General features: G+C 46.1%; 1 protein-coding gene across 5 annotated transcripts in view; it reads right to left on the reverse strand.

Moving 5' to 3' along the window:
* The window catches only part of OGDH (oxoglutarate dehydrogenase), a 76,932-nt gene that overhangs the window by 35,051 nt on the left and 25,837 nt on the right, over positions 1–16,044 (reverse strand). For 3 of the 5 annotated variants that reach the window (XM_067745769.1, XM_067745770.1, XM_067745771.1), the window contains 3 exons: positions 13,299–13,490; positions 11,415–11,517; positions 5,166–5,210 (listed from right to left, as the gene is read on the reverse strand). In XM_067745769.1, the coding sequence (XP_067601870.1) occupies positions 5,166–5,210; positions 11,415–11,517; positions 13,299–13,490 (340 nt within the window). Of the gene's footprint in view, positions 1–5,165; positions 5,211–11,414; positions 11,518–11,648; positions 11,740–13,298; positions 13,491–16,044 lie in introns of all 5 variants that reach the window. The other 2 variants (XM_067745772.1, XM_067745773.1) reach the window with 2 other exon arrangements.

The following is a 16,044-nucleotide window of genomic DNA, read 5'->3' on the forward strand; positions in this document are numbered from 1 at the left end:
AACAACAGAAATCAACCAACCTGAAGAATACAGAGAAACAGATTGGGGGGAAGAAAACGGAAGAAAGTCCTAGGGACGTGTGATGCTGTAACAAAAGATTTCACGGTTGTGTTGATGAATCCCAGAAGGAGAAGAGAAAGCGGGAGGCTCAAAACTTCCCAAATATGGCAGAAGACTTACTCCACAGACTCAAGAAACTCAGGGAACTCACAAAATAAAGCCAAAGAAATCCATGTCAAAATATGTTACAGTTAAACTTCTGAATTTAAAGACAAAAAATCTTGAAAGCAGCCAGAATATAGTGACACTTTGCCTAGAGGGCAAAACAACTCAAATAACAGTGGATTTCTCAACAGAGGACAAAACAACAGAGGACAAAATAGTAGAGGATTTCTCAACAGAAGCCATGGAGACCAGAAGGAAGTAGCACCACACTTACCAAGAGCTGAAAGAAAAGAACTGTTTCCCCAGAATCCTATACAGAGTGATAATATCCTATAGGAATGAAGGAGAAATCAAAACATTTTCAGATGAAGAGAACTAAGAGAATCTGTCATCCTAAATGAATGGCTAAAAGAAGTTGTAAACAGAAAGGAAATGATACCAGAAGGAATCAGACAGGAGGAAGGAAGAAAGAACATGGAACTAAAAAATACAGGTAAATAAAAGACTTTCCTTCTCCTCGTGGGTCTTCTAAATTATGTTTGATGATTGAAGCAAAATTTGTAATATTATCTGATGCAGTTCTAAACATATGTAGAGGAAATGTTTAAGATAACTATATATTTTACATGGAGAGAAGGAAGGGATGTAAAGGGAGGTAAGTACACTTCACTTGAACTGGTAAAATGATGACACCATTAGATTGTGATAAGTTATGTAGTGATATAACACCTAAACAGCCACTAAAAAGGCTAAAAACCACTAAAAACACAAAGAGAGATGATCAAAAAGACTATATATAAATAAAAGTGGAATTTTAAAGTATAGGTTTAAAAACCTAGAGGAAGTCAGGAAAAAGAAAGCAGAGAAATGAATAGGGTCAAACAAAATGAAGGATAAAATGGTAGACTTAAGCCCTAACATATCAATAGTTACATTAAATATAAATGGTTTAAATATACTACTTAAATGACAGAGATTGACGGAGTGGATTAAAAAAACAGGACTCAACTATATGCTTGACTTCAAATACAGTGATTTAGGCAGACTGAAAGTAAAAGGATGGAAGAAGATATGTCATGTAAAACATGTCCAACAAAAGCAGGAGTAGCTATATTATCATCAGATAAAGTATATATTAGAGCAAAGAAAATTACTAGAGACAGAGAGGGACACTGTATGATAAAAAGATCAATCCACCCAGAAGACATAGCAATTCTAAATGTGCGTGCACCAAACAACAGAGATGCAAAATATGTGGGAAAAAAACCACCAAAACTGAGGACTGAAAAGAAAAACAGACAAACCCACAGTTCGTCTGGAGGCTTCAAAGCCCTTCACTCAATAATCAACTAAAAAAGTAGATAGAAAGTTGCCAAAGATATAGAAAGACTCTATAACTGACAGGATCTAATGGACATTTATAGAACACTTCACCAAACAACAGCAGAGTATGCATTCTTTCCAAATGTCCATGGAACAAATGCCAATTCAGACAATATAGTGGGCCATAAAAACACCTCAACAAATTTAGCAGAACTGAGGGACTTCCCCGGTGGTCCAGTGGTTAAGCATCTGCCTTCCAATTCAGGGGATGTGGGTTCGATCTCTGGTCGCGGAACTAGGATCCCACATGCCATGGGGCAACTAAGCCTGTGCGTCGCAACTAGAGAGAAGCCAGTGCGATGCAACTGGAGAAGCCCACGTGCTGTAACAAAAGATCCCGCGTGCTGCGACTAAGGCTCGACGAAGCCAAAAACAAAAAAATTTAGCAGACCTGGAATTATACGGAGTACATTCTCCAACAACAATGGAATCAAACTAGAAATCAATAAGAGAAATATAAAAGGAAAATCTCCAAATTCTTGGAAACTAAACAACACCCTCTAAATAATCCATGAGTCAAAGAAGAAATATTAAGGGGTATCAGAAAATACACTGAACTGAATGGAAACGAAAATACAGTATGTCAAAGTTTGTAGGACAGCTAAAGCAGTTCTGACAGGGAAATTTATAGCAGTAAATGCAAACATTAGAGAAGAGGAAAAGGCTCTAATCAGTAATCTATAAGATCTTACCACAAGAACCTAGAAAAAGAAGGAAAAAAAAATACAAAGAAAGCAGAAGTAAGGAAATAAAGATAAGAACAGAAATCAATGAAACTGAAAACAGCAAAACAGAAAAATCAATGAAACAGCTGGTTCTTTGGAAAGATCAGTAACATTGACAAACTTCTAAAAGGACTAACAGAAAAAAAGAAAACACAAATTACCAGTATCAGGAATAAAAGGGGATATCAATACAGACCCTGCAGATATCAAAAAGATACTAAGGGAATACTATGAACAACATACACTTGACAACTCAGATGTAAACAAACCATTCCTAGAACAACACAAACTGCTGTTACCCACCCACTATGAAAGAGATAATCTGAATAGCTCTAACTTTTAAAGAAATCAAATTCATAAATAAAAAGCTTCTGAAAAAGAAATCCAAACCCATATGGTTTTGCTGGGGAATTCTACTGGATGTTTAAAGAAGAATTAACACCAACTCTACACAGTCTCTTTCAGGAATTAGAGTAGGAAGGAAACTTCTCAGCTTATTTTACAAAGCTAGAATTACCCTGATACCAAGAGCAGACAAAGACAGGAAAAAAAAATTACAGACCAATATTCCCTACGAATACAGATACAAATACATATATATATAGATGCAGCAATATGCACAAAGAATTATATACCATGACCAATTGAGGTTTATTCCAGCAGTACATGTAAGTTGGGTTCAGTACTTGAAAATCAATCGATGTAATCCACCATTGATCAGGAACAAAGCAAGGATGTTCATTCTTATGCCTCTTAGTCAACATGGTACTGGAAGGTCCAACCAGGGCAATTGGGCAAGAAAAGGAAATAAAAGGCAAACAGATTGGAAACGAAGAAATAATTGTTCCTATTTTCAAGTGAGATGACTGTCTACCCCCAAAATTCTAAAGAATCTACTAAAAAAAAAAAAGTCTTAGAATAAGTGAGCTCAGCAAGGTCACAGGACACAACATAAAAACAATCAATTGTACTTCAAGATATTAGTAATGAATAGATGGACACTAAATTTTTTTTAAAAACAGGAAGTACTGACATGTAAATCTAACAAAACATGTACAGAATTTGTATGCTGAAAACTACAAAAAGCTGATGAAAGAAATCAAAGATCTAAATAAGTGAGACATACTATGTTCATGGATTGAAGGGCAACATAGTAAAGATGTCAATTCTCCTTAAATTCATCTATAGGTTTAACACAATTCCTCCCAAAATGTCAGCAAGAGTTTTTGTAAATGTAGACAAGCTTATTCTAAAATTTACATGGAAAGAGACAGGCCCTAGAACAGCCAAGGCAATTCTGGAAAAGGAAAATAAAGTTCAGCAGCTACAGTAATCAAGACAGTGTGGTACTGGTGGAGAGACACACCTATTAAAAGAATAGAGAACCCAGAAACAGACCCACTGAATAAGTCCAACTGATTTTTGATAAAAGTGTATAAAAGCAATTCAATGATAAGAAAGACAAACTTTTCAGTTAATGGTGCTGGAGTGATTGACATCCACAGGCCAAAAATAAACAAACCTTGATCTAAACTTCATATCCTATACAGAAATGAACTCAAAATGGATCACAGAGTTAAATGTTAAATGCAAAACTATAAAACCTTTAGAAAAATACAGGAGAAAATCTTCAGGATCTAGAGCTAAGAAAAGAGTTCTTAAACTTGATACCAAAAACATGATCCATAAAAGGGAAAATTGATACACTGGACTATAGAGTTTAAAACTTTTGCTCTGTAAAAGACCCTATTAGCCGAAGAACAGAAGAAACAACACAAAGGTCCTTCAGTGAGTAAATGGTTAAAACAATTCTGGGACACCTATGGCAAGGAATGCTACTCAGCAATTAAGAAGGAAAAAATCAGTGTTAGAAAAGCATGCTGACTGAAAAATGCCAATTCCAAAATGTTACATATTGTGATTTGTAAAACATTCTTGAAATGACAAAATTATAGAAATGGAGAACAGAACAGTGGTTGCCAGGGGTCAAACATGGGGGTGGGGTAGAAGGGGAGTAAGTGTGGCTACAGAGGGGCAGCAGGAATGACCGCTGGAGTGATGTAGACCTCTGTGGCTTGACTGCTGTCAGTGTCGGTATCCTGTTGTGATGTACTATGGTTTACAAGATGGTACCACTGAGGGAACTGGCTGAAAGGCATATGAGAATGTCTCTGTTATTTTTCATAACTGCATACAATTATTTCAAAATGAAAAGTTTAATCAAAACTAGAGTCTCACAGACATGATAAGATGGAGGAAAAGAGAACTTCTGAGTGACACCTGGCATGGAAGGAAGACTGGCCACTGTGGTGAGTGACAGCAGGCAGATGACCCCCGGCACCCCACTCTGGATTCTTCAAAGGTGCTCTGCCCAGAACCAAGGGTCATTAAGGACTCCTTACTTCATTAAGTAACGTTTTATCAGTACTTTAGTTGTCCTTCAAACATGGGAAGATCAAAAGGGAAAAAATGCCCAGGAAGCAGAATCTGAAAGAATCCAGAGTCCAGTCAGAGGCACAGTGCAGGATGTGGAGGAAACGACGTGCCAACATGCAGAATGTAGTGTGGCCTCAGGTCCCCGCTGGCTACAGCAGGAGCTAGAGACAGCCTACGCTAAAGACGGAAGCCCAGCGAAGCGATGGTGGACACGTGGAGGTGAAAATGCTCTTCAGAACACAAATGGACAGAAGCTAATATGACATGGTAAGTAGCTCTACCTGTTGGATAACAGCTATATGACAGGAAAAACATATCTCAAGACAATTAACAAACTTCAAAACACTCGACAGAGTTGTGTCAACTTTCCCCAAATTGCATGCTGGGGAAAGCTGCACATCCTGCTCAAATGAAGTCCTCAGCTCCAGAAAAGTGAAAGGCTCGTTATTTTCATACCTCCTACTGTTAGCATTCGAAGTCGTTCCTTGAAAACTGCAAGATCTGAGAGGCAGAGTGGGATAGCATGGGTGAGTGCAGAGGGAAAAAGACAGGCGAGTTAGTTTAAAAAAACCCCAAACACCCAAAACCCTATACCATTACCGCAGAAACAGGTAGCACAAACACTGTCACACAGACATAGACACTGAAGGAGAACAAGGGAGGGGGGATATGTGGTCTGATAAACATGGAAACGGTTCATGAACAGCTGGAATAAGGTGAATCTGAAGGAGGGAAAGGCCGCTCCCTGAGACCGAGAAGCCACCGTGTGGTGGCAGCTGAGGCCTCCTCATTTCCCCATCCTGAACAAGTGGCCGACACAGAGCTCTCCTGGGAAGTCAAATCCACCCAGTCCAGACTGCTTTGGGATGAAAAAACTGGGGAAAAGAAAATGAAAAAGCCTAATTTTTGTGTCCCATTCCTCAGAACTGGAGCACTAGGCAGCAGACTAGACCCAAAACCTCAAGCTCCTGCTGGATTCTAAAGAGTAGAAGGTAGGTCCTTGGTCTCCCCTCTCAAGAAGGTAGAACCAGGATGGAGGAACTCAGCTGCTGAGGACAGTCTGAGAGCCACACACGTGCACAGCTGCACACACTCCTGCCCCACACCTGGAAGCTTGCCTGGCGCTAGTGAAAATCAAGATGTTGATCTGGACACACAAAATGCCTCCTGACGCTGGTTCCCTGGGAGGGTGGGCCTGATGACTGAGGGGTCAGAGCATAGTCACTGGCACTGTGGCTGCTCCCTGCCCTGGGAGTAGAGAGGAAGGCCAGCCAATGCATCCTTGGACGCTGATGGCAAGAGCTCTGACTCAGAGAGGACGGAGATGCCTGCTCTGAGTGGGTAAAGCTCTCCTCCTTGCCCTCGAGGACGGCAGCACCTACCAAAGACCTCAGAGCCAGTGGCTCTCAAGACAATGGAACGTCCAGGTCCTACACAAAAGCATGGATGCTTTGCTTAAGGCAAGGATGAAGACTCTTCATTTTTTTCCTTCAATCCTCATAATCAAGACATACGACCATGCCAAGGAGCCATAAGAGTTGCCTGTGGGACTATCTCCCCACCTCCCCTGCCACCTCCCCTGCCACCTCCCCACCCGCCGCCGGCCTCAAAGGGAACTGCAAACGTGCATCTGTTAAAAAAAATCTAGGGACTTCCCTGGTGGCGCAGTGGTTAAGAATCTGCCTGCCAATGCACGGGACACGGGTTCGAGCCCTGGCCCGGGAAGATCCCACATGCCGCGGAGCAACTAAGCCCGTGCGCCACGATACTGAGCCTGCGTTCTAGAGCCCGTGAGCCACAACTAATGAGCCCATGTGCCACAACTACTGAAGCCCGCGCACCTAGAGCCTGTGCTCTGCAACGAGAAGCCACCGCAATGAGAAGCCCGCGCACCGCAATGAAGAGTAGCCTGCACGCAGCAACAAAGACCCAACGCAGCCAAAAAATAATGAAATAAAACTAAAAAAAAATCTAAAGGCAATATGGTAAAATGTTTACATTTGTTCACCGCGGGTACTGGATACGTGGATGCTTTTATTCTTATCTGCACTTTTTGGATATTTTTAAAATAAAATACAAAGAAAAGACACAAACCGAAGGAGAATGGAAAGAGAATAGATATTCTGGTTGTCATTTACAGAAAGCGCAAGGGATTCCCAGCACCTGAGCACTTTAAAACATTTTTAAAAATTACTTCTTGATGAGCACAAGATGCTCTGCTGGAGAGACAGAGAACGGCTGAGATTTGGCCGTGTTGTTCCTAAGTGAAGCATAGGTGGCAAGAAGCAGGGATGTGCCTTGGTCTGCCAGTTCCTGGGCATCCAGGACGGAGGACACCCCTGCAGGGGGAGGTACCCACAATGACCTTAGCTTGGCCTGCCCTCCTGAGTCACTTGGGGAACGTGATCCCAACTCTTCACTCAGTGGTCTGGTGGCACCACACACTGCACACAGCTGCCAATAAATGCTAAGTAAACTGCCCTCCATTGTTCTGAAATTATGAAAGCAGATTAAAATTCAACTCTATTTTTAGCTCATTCTTCCCAGCCATCAAGGGGGCAAAACTCAACCAGAAAGAACGCTCTGGAAGGTCAGAAGGGTGGGGAGACTTCATGTCCTGCTGCTGGACATGAAGTAGCTAAAATGTTGCCATCATTTGGACTTTTGAATTGCCCTTTTAACTATTTAACTCAAGCTCATTTCCTAAGACTGACAATTTGCAAACACTAATGGTAAATAGAAGTTTCACGCCTTCCTCTCTATTTACAGAATTTGTTTTGAGTTCTCCTTTAATTATGTTTAAGTCTCACATTTAAGTAAATTTCAATCATTTTGTCACTGCGAATAGTTTATACTATAGAATTTATACAGAAACCACAGACGATGGCACTTTTAAGCTGGAATCTAACTCAAATGCTGCCCTTGGAAGAGGAGAGGAAATGGAGGGCAAGAGCTAATGAGAACTTTCACCATGTCCCCACCCAGCCAAGGGCAGCTCTGCTGAGGCCAGAAACAAGACTGCCCCACGCCCCGTCCTCACCCCAGCGAAGCAAGGACTGCATGCCAGCGCAGGACTGCAGCCTGGAGGGGGAAGAGCGCATAGGCTGTCTGGAGTTGATTTGTTTCTACTTAAGGTGGCAACAACCCCGACCCCAAGGGACTCGCTGTCAAAAGCTGCATGCTGACCCTTCTTTAGGGCCAACCAGGAGAGGCCTCGCTAGAAAATCTGATCCCATCTGGAGACTTCCCACCTCTCCCTAGGGAGGAATGTGGAATATGTGCCCAGGCATCTCAGGCTGGAGCTCAACTCTCCTCCACCCGATGCGACATAAATCAAGATGCTCTTCTGGGGGACACCTGGAAGCTGGCTCCTAACATAACACATCCTGGGAAAAGGCCCCCCTTTCCTAAGCAGTCAGCGCACAATTCTAGACCATAACCCACACCTAACTGAGAAACTGTTCTAACGTTGTTAAATTTTAATCAAAATAATCGATAACCCCACCATCTCAATGATATTTCTGTTGCATTCACAGTATGTTCTGCGTGCACGTGTCTCACGGTGACCCTGACATGCTAGGACCATCCAGCAGCTGGAGCATGTCGGCCAAGTCAGCTGTCTACCTGTTAACACTCTCTACCAGTGACTGCAGGGGCCATGAGTGTTTCTAGGATGTTAGCATAGGCAACCTAGGCCAGCGCTTCCCAACCTTCTCAGAATTGGTCAGAAAAGGGCAAGAACTCAGTGGAAACTTTTCATATTTTCCACCTTATTAAAAAAATTTTGAGGGGACATCAGCCCCGCTCACCCTGCAGACCTGCACTGGCTAGCGCTGCCCTTGGGAACGGCTTCCTGACTTCACCCAAGGCTCGCAGCTGTTCCTCTGGCCCTCGTGCTGCTCCAGCAACAGCACAATGCTCAAATACCTGAGGGGTGATCACCGCCTGGGCCTCAGTTTCCCCACAAGAGGATGGAGAAATCGTGCCGCATCCACCGGGAGAAAGGAAGGGCAGCTCAGAGGTGTTACGAGTGGGACGCAGGCTTGGGGAAGGCTTCTGTGCAACACAGGACACCACTGCAGTCACTCACTTACCCCAGACCAACACGTGGGCCACGCCGACCCCCCGCTTTGGCAGGTCCCTGCCCAGGAGCTACCCTGTCTCCTCGTCACTCAGGGTGCAGCCCAGTCCTTACTACTACCAACTCCTGTGGGACCCACTCTGGGTAATTTGCTCCATTTCTTGGTTTCTAAATATATATCTTTACCAGAGAGACCAGGAGCTACTTATCTCAAAAGATTATTAACAATCACAGTGGCTCACACCTTCATGGAGCTTAGTAAGCTCCAGGCACTATTCTCAGGAGTTTATTTAATTCTGAAACAACCTAACAGACGAGGAGACAGAGACAGAGGCACACAGCTAGTCCTGGCAGAGCCGGGCTTCCACATAGGAAGCTGGCTCGAACCCAGGCCCTGAGGTTCGGATAAGATGGTGGGCAGGAAAGTGCTCTAGGGACTGTCCAGTGTCCCTGAACAGAGCGGTCACGTTGGACCAGTTGTTTTCATAAAGACCTACATACATCAAGGATGAGATAATTTAAGACTAACTTTCCTACACTAACCCCATTGATCATGACTTTTATGTCACACTATTTTGAATTCTCGGGATGCAGTGACCTTTTCTCCTGCACAGGAGGGGGCTGCTGCCCAACTTTCTCCTGCTGTTTCTGAAGGGCTCCCAGCTGGAGGATGCCCAGTCTTCCTCAAATGAGCTCAGGAAGTTCTGGGCCACCTCTGTGTGTCCTGGCTTATAACCCTCGCCATGCTGACGCAGAACCTCACAGGGGCACACTCGGGGCACTATTCCAGAGTAGAACGTAAGGCAAGGCCGAGATGGCCAAGAAAGAACTAGGAAGAAGGACAGAGGTCCTGCCTCTGCCCCTGCCCCTGATGAGAGCTGTGAACTGAGGAGCCAGGCAGCATCAACAGGCCTGGGGGCTCCCACCCTTCACAGACTCCTGGGCTGGGATGGCCTGGGGGGCGCTTCCAAGAAAGCCCCACCTGTGCCTGTGGGCTGCGGCGGGCGCCATCCCACCCTGACCAGTCTTGCGTGGGACAGAGAAGAGCTCCAGGCTCCCCAGGCAGTACTAATGAGCTGGGAACCACCGAAAAAGGTCCGTTTTGATACCAAGAAACTAGCAACCAGGGATGGCACAAGGAACAGGGGAGATGCAGTTTCGGATGGGAGAAGGAGACCCCACCTCCCCTGTGCCTTTCTTGTTTAAATGCTTGACTGTGCATGGGAACACCAGGCTCTGTGGCCTGTGCCGGGCTGGCTCTGCAGTCATCCTTTTCTGGAGAGACAGCTCCAGGGCACAGGGCCTTGAGCTCTCATCAGGCAGCTGGTGCCCTGGGGCTCGCAGGCCTCTCACGTAGAGGGGGTGCTCTGCCCTGGACCTGGAGGGGACTCACGGTGCCGAGGGGGCTTCAGCACTGGTGAGCACAGGTTGGGTCGGGACTGGGTGCTGCGGGGACTAAGTGGTGAGGAAGAGGAAAGGAGCTCCAAGTGTCCTCGGGGACACTGCAAAGAGAAGCTCACTTCTGGGGTGCACAGTTGTCACCACTCAATAAAGTAGCAGGATTAAGCTCACGTCCTGCCGACAATCTGAACTGGCCCTATTTAATCATATTCAGGAGGGCTTCTCTAATCTTTCTTCCAAAAGTGCAGGTACAAAGTAGAGGAAACCCTGCATTACCTAGGAGTGTTTCTGAAATGAAGACGGAACAGAGACGAACCTCTAACAGCAATCCCAGGGCCAACACTGTTTGAAATCCAGCCTTACCTGACTAGTGCCTGACCTCTCACGTCACAACTCGGACACGCCTCTAAGGGCATTCGGGCACCACAAAGCGTTAGTGACTGTTATTCAGGAGGCAAATTTCGTCCCCTCCCAAAGAGCAGCGTTAGGCAGGTAGGTAATCATCAGTTTTATTAGCATGCACAGTGTTTCTCGAAAACAACCTGGCCATTTAAAAATTAGTCACGTCGTCATTTCTGCAGCACAGGTTAGCAGCACGGTGACTTAGAGCAGGTTAACTTGAGAAAGCAACCGCAGGTGTGAGCCCAGCCACGCCCCTCTGCTCAAGACAGAGAGGGTACGGTGAGCGGGACTACAAGCGCCCGCGGGGACGCCTTCCAAAGTTTCCTCAGTATGATCACCGGCATTTGAGAATCGAGACACCCAAACTGCACCACCTGCTCTGGAATTCGCCCTGTCAAAGGCAGGCCACACCGTGCTTCAGAGCAGACAGTGTGTGACAACGGCCCTGAGCAGTGCCCCGTCTGGGGCAGCACTGCCCTGAGATCTGGAAACCGAAGCCAGACGAGCTGGTCTCTGGAATATCTTCTGACCCGCCTGCCTGGGTGGGTCATCTTTTTCTCTGTGCCACAAACCTTTTCTGCCCCCAAATTTTACTTTCCAATTTTGAGACTTAGATAATTGAGCTCATACGATCTGGCTGAAAAGCTGAGATAAAAATAACTTGCCCAAAACACACTAAGGCTACATGACTGATAAATGTCAAGTGATCAGAACGAAGGAAACTTAAGAGTCTTTCCCTTCCGCCTGTGGACGTCCTGGCTGCCACAGGCTGGGACACAGAGAGAGGAGCCACGCAGCGCTGGCCGCTCTCAGACCCTCACCAAGTTTGTCTGTGGATGAGATAATATCAGCGGGCACGGAGGAGTCCAGATCAGCATCCAAAATTCCCAGGGGGTCCAGCTGTGCTACATGGTGCCCTCGTATCTACGAATGGGCCAGCGATGGAGAGGGAAGGACACACACAAAAGGACAGGAGAAAAAAAAGAGGGAAGGGGTAAAAAAAAAAAAAAAAAGTAAAATTACATTAAAATTAGTGTTTACAGATTAATTCTCACCCACGTTTGAAGAAACAGTTACTGGAGCATCATCAAAATTTACACAACTAATTCCGAGAGGATCAAGTTTTGCAATGTGGTGACCCCTGACCTGGAAGCAATAATACAAGCAGTCATTAAGCAGGTCCTGTGGGCTGTGGCGAGGGGTAAAAGTTGCACTTGGTCAAACCTTTCCCTGAGAGTGCCAATGAACCCAAACAACAAAGTCAGTTAGTAAAAAGACTTACAATAGTTTGTTTTAAAGCACTATTGTGCATAAATGCACTTTTACAAAAAGGGGATAAGCTCCTCAGGTTTTGATAAACCTGGCAGTCTAAAAGGACCCACTTCTCGGGATCCTTCACAGTTTTCCTGGATAAACAGAAATGGGATATGCTGGGGACTTTAGCTCCAGTGCGAAGACCACTCAGCTTAGAACACAAAGTCCCTAAGGAAGGGGTGGGTGTGGCCCTGCTGCGTGGGTCAGGGCACAGGGGGCACAACAGCAGACAGCTACAACAGGGACCTCAGTGCCTGATCTGAACCATTTAAAAGCAAAAAGACACGTAAAATCCCTTCCAATTTTGTTTCTTTAAGTCTTGGATACTTTATCCACTGTTTCTTGCTAACAATTTGGGAAGGGGAGCAGTTGCTGAGAAGTCACTTAAAGACCAACAGAAATGACTGAGGCTGAATAAGTCAGGCAGTGGTCAGCACACACCAACTGTGCCTCCTTCTACAGAAACGCCCACTGTGAATGGCGTGCGTCTCGTCATTTGCCCTGGGGAGAGAGCCTGACTTGCCAGGCTCCAACAGGACAGACCCACCCTGTGCTACCTGTCCTGACACCTGTGGCAACTGGCCCCGCGGGCGGAGGGGAACGGTCCACATGGCCATTTCCAGGAAAGAGAACATCGGAGACAGAACTCTGTGGTGTGACACCCCTGCTACATTGCAGCAATGCCAGAAGAGGCAGCAGGGGAGCCCATGTCCTGGGAGCTCCCAGAAGGGCCTCCCCGGGCCCGATTTCTCCTCCTTTCCTCCTGAGAACTACTCACAGACCAGGTGGTAAGGTCTGAATTCTGGGCTCTTCTCCACACCACGCGGATATCCTGGAAGGGGCTTCTGGGCTCTGAGAAAGGCCATGGAAGCCCTTGGTTCTGCATGAGCCTCCTCCAACAGGGCTGACCACTGACTGGAATGCTCCTGGAGAGGTGGCCCCTCTGCAGGCTCAGCTGCCCCTCACCTGCCTCTCCCTGCTTCCATGGGCTCTGCTTCTGTCCCCAAACCCTACAGGTTCATTTTGTCTTATTGCATTTGGGCCCTAGCAACTGAGAAGGGGAGCAGCACACCCCTCCTGGTCACTGCTCCCTCCTGGGCATCGGCACTTCCCCTGACACCCGGGCACTGACCGCGTTTCCCTGCTCACAAATCATTCTTGCCAAGCTATGGGAAGAAATAAGGGCAGGTGCTAAAGGTGGCAGAGGATCTGCTCAAACAGGGTGAGACCGCCTGGGCTCCTTTTCTCTTGTCATATGTCATTTTTGCCTCCCTCCAGTCCAGAGCAGGGAGAGAGAGCGCCTAGTGTTTGGTGGGGGTGAAAGTTAAGCGACAACCTTCATGGGGTCAGCGGGGCACTCTGTCACGGATGGCTGGCCGCTGCCACCTTACCTGGTAGGCCCTGATGAGAGACTGCACTGCCAGGTGATCCTCCACCAGCTTGTCCACGTTGGGCTGAACCTCCACCAGGGGCTGCGCTCTGGCCACAGCTGACAGGGAGCCCAGGCTCAGGGGGAGCGGGCTCTGGTAGGCGGTGCCCGGGGGCGCTCCGGCGTTGGTGTTTCGGAAAAAAATGTCCCATGACTGAAGACAAAGAAGGAACACACATGTCACTCCGTTGCTCCCCTAAGGCCTAGGACTCATTTTTAGCCAAAAAGAGAACTGTTCTCGGCAGGTAAGCCTTGATTATGCCCATCTACCAGTAGCCTGGTTGGGTCAACTTCTTCCTACTCTGGACAGCCTGCTTCTGCCCCCAGAGGGTGGCTCTCTCAGAGGCTGGGCCCCTGCTACCAACATTCCCTCAGATGCGCCTCCTCACCCCAACCCTACGACGCAGATGCCCTCCCATCAAAACCCCCAAGGCCCAAGGCCGAGCAGCTCTGCCCGGCTTGTGAGTGCCAACTGCTTCCATGGCAGGCAGCCCAGGAGGCAGGTGAACAGAGGCCTTCCTGCCCCATCTGTTCCCTGCCTAGTCATCCGGAAGACCAATGCTCGTGGCCCTCCTGCCTCTAGGGCTGCAGCTGCCCCAGGTCCTCAAACCCCAACTGGGCCTCCTCAGGGGAACTGAGTGCATTTAGATCCTCTTTCCAGACCCCAGAGGCGTGGCACAGCTTTTGAAGCCCAGGCCTGCTTGCTTGTGCTTTCTCGCCGGACATAAAACAGAATCAGGGGGACTTCCCTGGTGGCACAGTGGCTACGACTCTGCACCCCCAACGCAGGGGGCCCAGGTTTGAGCCCTGGTCGGGGAACTAGATCCCAACACGCATGCTGCAACTAAGAGTTTGCATGCCGCAACTAAGGAGCCCGTGCGCCGTGGCTGAGGAGCCGGCGAGCCGCAACTAAGGAGCCCACCTGCCGCAACTAAGACCCGGCGCAACCAAATAAATATTAAAAACAAAAACAAAAAAATCCCAAACAGAATCAAGGCCTTTATGTAAGAGGCAGCCCGGAGCTTGGACCTGTGAAGCCTGAAGCGTCCTCACCGACCCCTACAGAAATAGTCTTGTCACTAAGGGCTCAGGGTGTGCAGTCGGAGGCAGAACCTTAAATCTGAGCTCTGCCGCGCACCGCGATGAAGAGTGGCCCCCGCTTGCCACAACTAGAAAAAGCCCTCGCACAGAAATGAAGACCTAACACAGCAAAAATAAATTAATTAATAAACTCCTACCCCCAACACATTCTTTAAAAAAAAAAAAAATCAGTGATTCCCCATGGCTTGGGGTTATAGTGAGGACTGACTATAAATGGGCCCAGAAAATATTTTTTGGATGATGGAAATGTTTTAGATCTGGATTATGGTGATGATTGTACAACTATATAAATTTACTAAAAATCATTGACTTATTAAAAAAAAAAAAAAATCTGAGCTCTGAGATCTTGGCAAATAACCTAAATTTCTGTGCTCAGTTCTTTCATCCGTAAGATGAGGACAAAAAAGATCTATATATTCTTCATAGGTTTTTTTTTGTAAAGACTAAAGGCATTTAGCACACAATCTGGTAGGCAGTTGGCATTACTGGTAGTAACTAGTATTACTACTGGTTTCAACTTCCTTTGTGCTAATGTGAACTAACTCCTCTTCCTATTATTTTTGGCTATTTTGTATTTGATTCAATTTTTTCTTTTCTTTTTTTTTGGCCATGTTGTGGGGCTTGTGGGATCTTAGTTTCCAGACCAGGGATCGAAACTGTGCCCCCTGCAGTGGAAGTTCGGAGTCCTAACCACTGGAGTGCCAGGGAATTCCCTGATTCAATTTATAATCTGCATAGACATTGTGAACTATAATAGTTTATCTCATACAAAGACGTGAAGCTTAAAATAAAATTTTAGAGGTCAGAGAAACTAAGACTTAATAAAATTCCATTGCCAAAAAATATATATTAAAACTCAGAGAGTTTAGAAACATGAAAACATTGTCTTTCTTCTCTGCCATGCATTTTCCAGTTTCTAAGATTCTTCTGTCAATAAACTCTGGTTAGACTTCTTGAAAAATCTGGAGAGGAGAAACTTCACTAGACTTTTGTTCGCCCTCCCAGTTAAGTGCTACCAAGATGTTGTCCAGATGGGCTCGTCTGGGAGCTTGGGCAGGTATCGAATGGGTCTATCTATGTCTGGGCAGAAACCCTGAGACTGGTCCTGAAGCCTGAAGGTCTTCTGGCTTTTTCAGGCAGGCTCTTTATGACATGTAGACGTACTGACTTGGACGGTCCGAGAGATGGCTGCATGCTGCTGCCAGTCACAAACCCCTGGGATGCGCACAGGCCTGGAGCATCACACAAGGCAGCCCGGCCTCTCACTACAAGTGTTTCTGAGGGGAGCTTTCCAGAATGTTTATATCATTCTACAATAAGAACACAGTCCTTTTATATTCAAAAAGATTAATTTAAAAAAATCAAACTATTAGGGATGATAGTACAACACGGTGAATATACTAAAAACCAGAATTGTACAATTTTTACATGCAAATTCTACCTCAATAACAATTTTTAAATGTTTTAACATATCTCACTATTCAAGGTTTTACTGTTTTTACCTTTCTGGTTAATTTTCAGCATGTCAGCTGATGGTAGAAGGGAGCTCTGGGGTTCTCTTTTGGCAAAGGCCATAACACCGACTGCAGAGCACCTTGCATCACGTG

This window comes from Pseudorca crassidens, chromosome 8 (assembly GCF_039906515.1).
Source record: "Pseudorca crassidens isolate mPseCra1 chromosome 8, mPseCra1.hap1, whole genome shotgun sequence".
Lineage (NCBI taxonomy): Eukaryota > Metazoa > Chordata > Mammalia > Artiodactyla > Delphinidae > Pseudorca > Pseudorca crassidens.